A 12,429-nucleotide genomic window follows, 5' to 3' on the forward strand; every position below is an offset into this window, starting at 1 on the left:
ATTTAAACTTACTACGAATTTCACATTCATCAAGTTTGTCATCTGTCGCTAAAGTAGGTAATGATATTTCTTCTATATTATGTTCTACGCATAATTCCCTAAGCTTAATTAATGTCCTAAATATAATTTCTAAATTACTTATGTCTGGTTGCCTGAATTTAGTCACTAAATAAAATACAAAATCGCTATTATTATAATTAACATGTGTACATCTCTTACTTGTTTTCCCTGAGCTATTAATTCGTTAATCCTATTAAAATGGCTCTTAAAGTTATTAAAAAATACGCTATCGCTATTAAAATTTTGAGGACTAACTATGCAAACGGATTTTTTATCTACAAACGAAAAATCTTCATTAAATTCTTTAACATTATCATTAATTACTATACTATTACTTAAACTGTCTTTAAAATTTTGGTAGGTATCGTCGCCCGTTATGTGATAAAACCTACTTAAGGCATCAGCATTCGTATTAGCTGATCCTTTTTATACACTATTTCGTAATCATGTTCTTCTAACTTAATTCGCCATCTCATTAGTCTAGAACCTGAGTCTTTTAAATTCATTAGCCAAACTAACGGTTTGTGATCTGTAATTATATAAAATCGAACTTCATAAATATATGTTCTAAAATGCCTTACGGCCCACACGATTGCTAATAGTTCCTTTTCAATAGTCGAATAATTCTCTTCTGCCTTATTTAAAGTTCGACCATTGCGAATGTCCTTGGGACAAAATCGCCCCGAATGCTTTTCCGGAAGCATCTGTAGTAATATTGAAAGAAGCTTGAAAATTCGGATACTGTAATATAGGAGCAGTAGTCAAAAGATTTTTGAGAGTTATAAATGCATCCTGTTGAGCTGAAGACTAAATAAAATTAACATGTTTTTTTTAAAGTTTAGAATGAATCTACGATAGTATCCAGCTAAACCTAAGAATGACTTAATATCCTTTGAATTTCTTGGGATTGGGAAATTAATTACTGAATCTATTTTGATAGGATCGGGTTTGATACCAGTAGGTGTAATTATGTGACCTAAATAGTATACCTCCTTATAGAAAAAATTACATTTTTGCGGTTGTATGCGCAAATTACTAGCTCGTAGCCTTTCTAAAACTTCGCATATCCGTTTGTAATGTTCCTCTAACGTATTGGAATAAATGACGATATCGTCCAAATAAACGAAACACTTTGCAAACCAGACAAAACGGAATTCATAAGGCGTTGGAATGTCGCAGGGGCATTCTTTAGACCATATGGCATACGTTTGTATTGAAAGAAGACTGAGTTGAAAGAGCTGTCTTCTGTTTGTCACTCTCATTCATTGGAATCTGGTGAAAACCAGAAGCCAAATCAAGAGTAGAAAAATACTTCGAATTCCCTAATTGATCGAAAATATCAGAGATATTCGGCAAGGTAAAGGAATCTCCTACAGTAACTTCATTCAACTTTCTGAAATCAACTACAAGTCGCCACTTCAATGTGCCAGAGTCAGATTTTTTGGGCACCGAGAGTAAAAGCGCATTCCACGGACTATTACTTGGCTCAATAATATCGTTATTTAACAAATCTGAAACTTGATTACTTATTTCTTTCTTATGACAATCTGGTAAACGGTAAGGTTTTATATTTATAGGTGGGACATGTAGAGGAGTATTAATATTATATTCTACTGACGAAGTAAAAGGGAGCGTATCACCATCTACATAAGAAATATCATTATAACTTGAACAGATTCTATGTAAGTAATTACTTTCAGTCTCATTCAAAAGATCTGATTTTAGAAAATTGAAAATTTTTGGTATTCTGTCTGGATTGAAATTATTCGAAATTTGTCTATGATCTTCAAAAGAAGTGGAATTATCTAAAATTTTTGGTAGAACATTTATCTCGAAAATTGGCGTCTCTAACTCCACTTTACTATCGTTAGAATTGATGATACTAATTAAACAAGAATTATTTAGAGGTGATACTAATGTACTGGCTACAAAAATTCCTTTACTTATTTCTGATTTCTCAATCACACCTACAAAATTTGAATTTGTATTTATACGCACTACCGTTTCAGAACGTGGATTTAAATTAACAGAACTTAATTTTAGAGGCATTTGCGTTTTATTACTAAATTTTACACTAGATTCTGCAATATTAATCGATCCACCAAACTCTTGTTAGAAATCCATACCTAATATTCCATCGCTTTTAATAGGTAAACTATCCCTAACTATATGAAAATTATGCTTAACTACGCAGTCCCCTAATCTAAATCTAAATTGAGCCTTACCAATAGTAGTAACATCTGTACCTGATACTCCAGTTAATCTTAACTTATCTTCAAATTTATCTTTAATATCTACATCATCTATTACCTTGTAAATCTTAACTAAGCTAATTTCTGCACCCGTGTCTACTAATAAATTAATTCTACTATCCACAATATCTGGAGACTAAGTTTATGAATGCTAAATTACTGATCTTTTTTTTAAACATGATAAATGAGCTTCTTTATAAGCACTTGCCTTACTAGTACCAGGTTCTGGTTGTTTTGTCTTATCTACTACATTAATTTTAGATTTATTCTGCTCAACGTATATACGCTTTCTACAATGCCTAATTATATGTCCTATCTTCTTACAATAATTACATGATATTTCTGGTTCAATAAATTATGGGCCCTGTTTCGGCACAAAGGTATAAGGACGTGAAATTTCTGGTGCTTTAAAATTAAAAGAATTGGCTAAAGCTTCTTCCTCTTTAGCCGCCTCTGCAGCTTCTTTGAAAGTTTGAAGATTCTTAGATTTTACTAAATATTTTAATGTTGGGTGAAGCTCTTCTTAAAAAACGTGTAAAGCTTGATTATGTAAAAGCTCATTACAATAGTCACTAGCAGCCGGATTTTTACTTCGCTTTACGGTAGCATCAATTAAATCTATAAGAATTTTTTCTAGTCTTAATTCAAAATCTTGTACACTTTCACGAGAGCTTTGTTTGCATTGATCGAACTGAACTTGTAAGGATGACACAGATTTTCGCTCTAAGTATAAATTCTGAAGGGTGGACTGAAGGTCCTCAAAACTAGAATTTTTTTTATATTGAACAGCCTGTAAAGCTTGACCCTCTAACTTTACGTGCGTAATGTAGTTTTATAAATTAGTGTTATTACTTTCTTCAATTTGCTCAAAAACAAAGGAACACGTTCTTAAAAATGTTGGAAGCTGTGATGGATCGCTTCCATCAAAACACTTAATCATTGATCTAGCTTCAGAAAGGGACAAGTAAGCCATTGTATGGTTTCTATCGACACAGAGAGGAATGGAAGGGTGTGAACTGTGAATTGGTAACGGATGAGTACACAAGAAATATTGATTTGATTACTAAAAATTGAGTCTAAAAGGTTAAGAGAATTTGCTGAATACTCTCTGTTGTGGTAGTCCGAAACCAGTAGTAGCCCTTCTGCTGTCTGACATATATTCTGATATATCAGTCTGAGATATATATATATATATATATATATATATATATATATATATATATATATACGAGGTCTGTTCAAAAAGTACCCGGAATTACTAATAATTAAATTTCGCGGGTCTGGAGTGTCTGATTGTCAAAATTTTTTTTTATTGTGTTGGTATACATGCCCCTAAAGTATGATGAAATTTTCAGCTATATTCACTGTTTACTTTGTCTGTGGTAGTCGCTAAGGTTCGACGTGTTTTTCTGAGCTCGGCGATTTTTACAATGGAAGAATTGAAAAGTCAAAGAATTTGTATTAAATTTTGCGTAAAAAATGAAGTAAAGTGTTGCAAAGTGCAAAAATTCACCAGATATGGCTCCGTGTGACTTTTTCCTATTCCCAAAGTTGAAGAGACCCATGAAAGGACGGCGGTTTTCCTCGATTGAAGAAAATCGCTGAGAGTGCTCAAGGACATATCAAAAAGTGAATATCAAGGGTGCTTCGAAAATTGGAAAAAACGCTGGCATAAGTGTATTATATCTGGGGGGGACTACTTTGAAGGGGACCACATTAATGTAGACGAATAAATAAATATTTTTTTGAAAAAACGAAAATTCCGGGTACTTTTTGAACAGACCATGTATATCCCTAAATTACACAAAAAGATTAGTACTGCAAATTCTTAAATCTTATATAATCTAAAACAAAATTTCAAACTATAAAGATACAAAATTCAATTTTGTGAAAATACTACTCAGCCAATAAATTCTTAAATTTCAATATAAAATTATATATAAATTTGATATGAAACCTCGTAATTTAAATTCTAGAATTTATAATTTCTATAGTTCTGTAATTTATATTCTAAAATTTTCTGTAATTCTGTAATTTATATTCTAAAATTTTTAAAATTCTGTAATTTATATTCTAAAAATTTCTAAAATTCTGTAATTTATATTCTAAAAATTTCTAAAATTCTGTAATTTATATTCTAAAATTTCCTGAATTTATAATATCTAAAATTTTCTGTAAATTTTTATTCTAAAATTTTCTGTAATTTAAAATATCTAAAATTTTCTGCATAATATCTAAACTTTGGATTCTAAAATTTTCCAATTTTTTTTAAAATTAAGAAAGGTTGAGGAAGGATTTCGCCTGAACGACATCTCCGATTTTGGCCGGCTTTATGCCAAAATTTTATATGCTGTGATTGATTAGAAACAGCACAACGAAATAATTTACCTCGTACTGGCAATTTAGTCAATCCATTCACGCTCTCAAATAAACAGTCCATAAAAATAAAAAATTCTCCAGTTCCAAATGTTGTAGAACTTCCATTTGCTTCCAAGTAACCGGAGTTCTGTAAACCATCCTCATTGCGTTGGGAAAAAACTTGAGCTGCCAGGCTGAAATTCATCCGCTTCATCTTATTTTAATCGAGATGATGTTCAGTTAATGAAGAACATTTCCGGAACAATCTGCAATTTGCATCATAGTCATAATAGTTTACAATATCTTACCAGGAAGGCTCATATTCCTTCTCGTCTAAGTATGTAAACTTTACTTTATATTTTGCAAAATTATTGCGCATGCATTTTAATAAATGCGGAGGGTCAAACAACGGAATTATTTCGTGCCCATCAATTTCAAAACTCACTTCGTTCCAGTCAGTCTCTAGTTTTATAATCGTGTTCGGTGTCTTTCAATAACATATTAATAGCTTTACAGTTTGCGGAGTATTGGTCGCAAACTGTGGCTAAATTTTTAAATCAATACTAAATATTTTTCGAGAGATATCAACAATGAGACTTTTTAAATCTGAACTATTGACTCCACCAACTGAAAAGTAAAAAGCAACAGACTGCTTCCATCGATCTTTAATTTGCTTCAACATAAAAACTACTGCATGATCTGCAAGTAAAAGCTTCCTGCCATTTGCCTGTTGTTCAAATCCTATTATATGATCCTTTTTCTGATCATATGATAAATCAGAAGATAAAGATTTCTCGTCGAACATTAATATACAATATTTGCTGCAAATATCTTTTTTGCGAGAGATAGCAGCTTCTAATGATTGTAAAAGCTTATCGTTAATTCCAACATGTAATGGGATATGCGACAGTAAATTTCTTAAAAGTTTGAAGACTCGGCAATATAAATATTTGCCTCCAGAAATAGCAGGTCTTTGGCGACTTTTTATAAAATGTCAATGCGAGAATTTTATCTTCAAATGTGAATTTTCTTCCATTCGGCTTATTTTTGTATGTTATATCAATTGGCATTTTATGACTTGCCCTCAAATTTAACGTCGCTGGAATACAAGAGAATTTTTCAGCACATTTGATGCTCTGCTGAAATTTGTCCCGTAAATTTGTATTTTGTTTATTAATTCTTTGCACCCCTGTATCAAAATTTTTGATGTGTCATACATTTTATGGACTCGGGGTGTCAAGGCATTGCTGCGTTTTTGTTTGACACTCTGCAATAGTTTGTTTTTAAAAATACAAGTAATTAATATTATTGTAATTTTCAAATGCATATACCATTGCGAGAAACTGGTGTTCTTTGTCGCTTAGGGGTGCTCGAATTTATTTCGAATTAAATTTATTAAAATAAAAAAAATTACTCAAAAAAAATCTCACTGTGCATAATTACCTGTGACCGGAATCTCTCTTATATGACAACAGCTCCCTTATGTCTTCCTTCATTTCATTAATTTCATATGATAATTTGGATAGAGTGTTGATGCTACTATCTAACTTGTCCTCTGCGACATATATATTGAGACGAATGAATTTTTTTATTGGAATTTAAAAGATTTTAATAAATAGTTCAAATATATAAATTTTAAATAATGTACCAGTCTCCATATTGGGACTCTCCTCTACTTTTCCATGTTCAATTTCACACACACACATATATATATATATATATATATATATATATATATATATATATATATATATATATATATATTAGGGGGACCGGAAAGTAATGTCGTTTCTGCGCATGCCAATATTTGATTGTCATTTGTCAGCTCATTGTTTAGTTCAGAGGCGTACCAAAGACATTGTGAGACATAGTGATTTCTTTACTTATAGACATTTGAATTACAATTTTTTTTTTGTAATTTTGGGTAAAATGGCAGCCAAATACCAGAAGAGGTACACATCCGGCATTGCATGCTCTTTGAGTTTCGCAAGGGAAATAACGCAACAGTTGCTACCAAAAACATTTGCGATGTTTATCCAAATGCACTGGACATTCGTAAATGCCAAAAGTGGTTTTCCAAGTTCAAATCGGGTAATTTTGATCTTTCCGACTCGTATCGATCAGGAAGACCATTAGCGTTAGACAACGACGTGTTAAGGGCGGAAGTGGAAGCAAATCCGTGTCAGACGATCGAGGAATTGTCAAACAGTCCCAACCAACCTTGGTCGACCATCCAAGAACATTTGAAGCAGATTGGGAAAGTAAGCAGAGCAGGTGTTTGGGTCCCGCATAATCTGTCCGAACAGAATAAGGCTAACCGATCAATCACATGCAACTTATTGCTTCAACGACACAACACAGAAGCGTTTTTTGATCGCTTGATCACAGGAGATGAGAAATGGGTCCTGTATGATAACCCAAAACGCAAAAGGCAGTGGCTCTCTCCAAAAGAAAACCCTCGAAGTACTGCTAAGCCAGGTTTACACCCCAAAAAAGCGCTTTTGTGTGTTTGGTGGAGTATTCGCGGCATTGTTCATTTTGAATTATTGAAATCTGGACAAACTGTTACTGCAGACCTCTACAGAGAACAATTGCAGCGAGTAAATCAATCTTTAATTGAAAAGTGGGCAGCAATTGTCAACCGAAAAGGCGTCATTCTCCAACATGACAATGCAAGACCGCACTGCGCAAAGCGAACTCTAGAAAAAATTAATGAATTGGGGTGGGAGGTGCTGCCTCATCCACCATATTCGCCCGATGTTGCACCATCGGATTTCCACTTATTCCGAGCGCTGCAACACTTTTTAAGTGGCAAAACATTTGCAAATTTGGATGATATCCAAAATGCCATCTCTAGATATTTTGCCGAAAAACCAATTAATTTTTATCGATCAGGGATTGAAAATTTACTCACTGGATGGCAAAAGGTTATTGACAATGATGGGGAATACATCATTGATTAAAAATAAAGACTCGTTAAAAATGTATGTGTTTGTAGTTTAGCGTAAGAAAACGACATTACTTTCCGGTCCCCCTAATATATATATATATATATATATATATATATATATATATATATATATATATCACTTCTGCAATAAATATTAACATGAATGTTTTGTTGAATGCTATGATATAAAGATATTAAATAATATACCTTTCTCTATATTGGGGCTATCCTCTATTTGTTCGTTTTTCTCCTGTTCACCATCAACACAGGATGTGAATTCTGCCCTCGCTTCATATACTTTTATTAGTTTATAATTTGAAGATGTAGCTACACATCTCTTCGTGACAATTTTTGTATTTCACAGTATCAGGAAGGGGCTTACACCACTTAATCATTTTATGAACCTTCAATGGAGAATTATCTATTGGCCATAAATAGTTTGTTTTCTGGGCATTGAGAGCCCACGAACAAGGTATATGTCCACATTTATCACATCCTATGTAGGCTGCGTGTTTGGCGCGAACAATTTCATTATTTGTCCAAAATTCTACTGAAGATAAGTGAGACAATACTCTGATGACAAATTTTTTAATGGAAATCTTATCAAGGTAATACTTGCAATTAAAGTATTACCAGGTTGTAGTACTAGTGGTGCACCATGTAGAGAACTCAAAATCCAAAACATATCAATAGAATACTAGAATTGTAGAAGGCAACATCAAGTTATACATCTTGGATTTAAAGAATATGCAAATATTCTTATTTTCAAATTTTTTATTTCTATTTGGTAGAGTTTTGCATGCCAATCCACTACATAAAAAGCATAGATCGTGTTTTAGTAAATCTAGAAAATTGTTAGAATGTGACATTTTTTTTAATTATTTTTTAAATCGTCCGAATGATATTTAGCTGTTTAGTTACGTGTGCTACTATGTTACATATAATTTTATTTGCTCATGAGTTTCTTATTAAGCGATAATAAATCTAAAAAAAAAACAAACGCGTTAGTAAATCAGTATGTAATGTATTGTAAATTTGTCGGTAGTTTTCTTGATTGTGATTTTTTTCGAAATCAATCAATGTTGTGATAATAAAACTAAATAATGTGTGATTTAGTCTTTGAATATGTAAAATTAGCTAAAATATATAGCAGTCATGAAGAAACTTTATTTGTTGAATGCTAACAAAACAAATTTGGAAATAAAATAAATAATTCAGAAAAGAAAATAAAATTAATAAGAAAATAATAGGAAATGTTAAGATAATAGATTATGGTAAAGGAGTATTATAAGTGGAATGAAACATTATTTCGTACATAAAACGAGAGATAATGGCCGAATTGAAGTAAAAGCACTTTTATTGAGGTTCAACAATAACTAACGATAATATAATAACGAAATTGCGAATCTATTGGAACCAGAACAACTAAGTATTTTTGGAAGTGAAACAAAATAGTGAGCAATATGATTAATATTTACTATCATGACTCATTTATTTCAATATGACAGACGATATGAATATTTGAAGGGAGCATAGGTTTGCTTCTACGTAAAATAACATGAGCATATAACATGTCATGGAAGGAATTAACTTTGATTGAGACAAATGCATAACACGATTATTTAGTGTATAATACACGGTATATCATACACAATTTTTATTTCGATAGTGTCAGTAATTATGATTTATTTATATCACAATTTTCTTGGTCTATTTGTTGAAAAATCACACATGACAATGAAAAAGGAAGTTTGATTTATAATGATCATTGTGATGGCAATGATTTGATGGCTTTATTGTGCCAAACTATTTGAAACATCCAAATAGAAGTTAGTTCCAATCCAGCCAAAGACATTCATGTCTTTACGATTGTGAAGTACTCAAAGTAGTTTTCAACCAAATAGAAGAAACCGCCCTGGATTTACATTATTAATCAAATATCAAATTTGAAGCGGATGCAAAGTATGAATACTTCATACTTTATACTTTAACATTTTTTTAATTTAATTTTGGATCTATTTGGCTATTAGATTATTTTTCTTCGAGGATCAATACCGAATGCTAATAAAATGATATCTATAGTTCAGTCACAGAAGGAATTTTTACACATTTAATAATTTTGAGATATTTAGAAAATGTGCCATCACAATAAATAGTATTAGCTTGAAGATTCTTCATCGCCATGCATAATTAATCAGAAACAGTTTTAATTTGTACGGATTTCTTAATCATGGATCAAATGGTATAACTGACCTTAGTTTAGTCAAAGAAGGAAGTGACATCACAATAAATAATATTCGCTCAAAGGTTCAAATCAAGAGGATTGCTTTAATTTGTACGCAAATCGTAACCATGTATAAAATGCTATAATCCATTGGCAAACGAAGATATTTCAATACTTATATAAATTATTCAAGGTCGTGAAGATTGATTTGTCCAATTCAATTGTGATTGTAAAATCTTGGCACCTTCGACTGACTTAACTGATCTCTGGTAAAAGTTCTTCCAATCTTTACCAAATCACTTATGTATCTACTAAGTTTGTTAAATTGATATAAAAAGGAAATTGAAACATGTTATGCAGCCTGGATATTTAAGAAAAAATAGTATAAAGTAAAATCGATTTGCACTCGAAATCGATATTAAAAATTTGTATTGATATTTGCAAATATTAAGAAATTCTTGAAGAGAATAATCATTTTTTAATGCAATAGGCTACATTTAACTAATTTTAAATATTCAACGATCAACACATGTAACTTGTAGGATAAACTGGTAAGATATAATAAAATTTTCTTTGTTTTTCACTAAACTTACAATTGGAAAACTACAAACGCTTGAATACATTTCTACAATACATTAAATGTGATAACTTTAAAATGAATGTAAAATTATATTGATCATTAATAATATAATTATAGTTACTAATAGCACATACTATCGCTATAATAAAAGTAAACCATGTTTCTTATAATTTTAGTTCCATTTTTTTATTTTGCCACTATATTAAAGCTATACATATTTAATTTAAGATTTATTTTTGAACATACAAGAGACTGCGTATTTTATAATTGGTTAAGTTTTTATTCCTTTACTAGAAACGAAAATACTTCATTTGTATTTTTTAGTTCCATATGCGTTTCAATGTTTGTTATGCTCAAATTTTCGATCCATATTTTATCTAAGTATGCTTTTTCATGTCGTTGCTTGTACCATGTACACTCAAGTTGAATATTTTATTTTTTATATATACGATTTTTAAATTTCGGAAAAAGGAATGTCTTCCACATGTGCACCACTTTTTTTTCAATTTCATTCGAATTTTTGGATAAAAATTTTTCTTTCATTTCACTATTGAATTCTTGGATAAAAAATCGGAGTCTGTCATGCGCTCTAACAAGGTAACCATCAGGTTTACTCTTCTGGGATTTTCATGAAATTTCGCATGGTTGTAGGGTTGATGGTCAAACCGAACACCTTTAAATATTAGAGTCCTATGGGAAGCGGTTTAATTAAAAAAATTAAATAAAAATTGATTAAAACTGCTAAAAACGCGCTAAGCGCTATGTCTACGCGCGTTGCGCTTTGTATCAATGTGTCGAGATAGTCGAGTGGTTTGCGGCGCTTACTCTCAACTTTTTGTTCGAGGCCTAGGCTCACAGTCGCCTAGGTACTACACAAATATCTGAAATTTATAAATAGTGGATATTTATGAAAGCATTCTGAAAATAAATACATTTGCATTGCATATTGATAAAATAAAATAAAACATTTTTTTTATAAATGATATGTATTCAAACTAATATAATGTCAAACATAAATAAACTTCAGGGCTTACAATTTGCTAGATGATATTTATCATAAAAGCATGAAAAACATAAAAATATATTGCAGTGCGCACACTTTAAAAATGCTGCTGTGTTACATAAGAGCAAATTGTAAGCTCTGAAGTTTGATTTTATATTATTTTATATTATTATTTATTTATGTTTGATATTATATTAGTTTAAATACATAACATTTATAAAAAAAAATGTTTTATTTTATTTTATCAATATGCTATGCAAATGTATTTATTTTCAGAATGCTTTCATAAATATCTACTATTTATAAATTTCAGATATTTGTGTAGTACATGTAATAAATTAATAATATTTATTATAATATTAAACCAAATATAGAGGTAAAAATAAATTAAAAAAAAATATTCTGGCGGGATTCGAACTGGCGACTGTGAGCCTAGGCCTCGAACATAGATAAACAAGTATAAATAGATGGCAAACTGGACCGCTTTTCGATTATTTTAATTTTAATTTGCCGCTCCTGCTACAGAGGCGCGACGAGTGTAGCATGAAAATTTACCCCTAGGTTCAATTCTAGATAAATCCAAATGCCTCGAACAAAAAGTTGAGAGTAAGCGCCGCAAACCACTCGGCTATCTCGACACATTGATACAAAGCGCAACGCGCGTAGACATAGCGCTTAGCGCGTTTTTAGCAGTTTTAATCAATTTTTATTTAATTAAACCGCTTCCCATAGGACTCTAATATTTAAAGGTGTTCGGTTTGACCATCAACCCTACAACCATGCGAAGTTTCATGAAAATCCCAGAAGAGTAAACCTGATGGTTACCTTGTAAGTCTCACTATTGTATCTTGTATCTTGAAACCTCGTGGATTTAAGGATCTAGAAAAATGGAAGGCGACAGAGTTTAGATTTTTCATGCTATATGCAGTCCTAAAAACTTGCCCAGAACGCTATATAAAAATTTTCTTAACTTTCATGCTGCTATGAGAATTGTATTGCGAT

At 31.3% G+C, this 12,429-nt stretch overlaps 1 protein-coding gene across 1 annotated transcript; it reads left to right on the forward strand.

Moving 5' to 3' along the window:
* Positions 1–6,640: 6,640 nt before the first annotated feature.
* Positions 6,641–7,675, forward strand: LOC113380710 (histone-lysine N-methyltransferase SETMAR-like). Its single transcript, XM_026619848.1, has one exon. The coding sequence runs from the start codon at positions 6,641–6,643 to the stop codon at positions 7,631–7,633; it is 993 nt and encodes a 330-aa protein (XP_026475633.1). The 3' UTR covers positions 7,634–7,675.
* Positions 7,676–12,429: the final 4,754 nt, after the last annotated feature.

Source organism: Ctenocephalides felis, unplaced genomic scaffold (assembly GCF_003426905.1).
Source record: "Ctenocephalides felis isolate EL2017-DRISC unplaced genomic scaffold, ASM342690v1 CF-g0.4_SCAFFOLD_02328, whole genome shotgun sequence".
Classification (NCBI taxonomy): domain Eukaryota; kingdom Metazoa; phylum Arthropoda; class Insecta; order Siphonaptera; family Pulicidae; genus Ctenocephalides; species Ctenocephalides felis.

Excerpts from the sequence above, each read along its gene's own strand:
- LOC113380710 (XM_026619848.1), top strand. The coding sequence starts at position 6,641 with ATGCTCTTTGAGTTTCGCAAGGGAAATAACGCAACAGTTGCTACCAAA.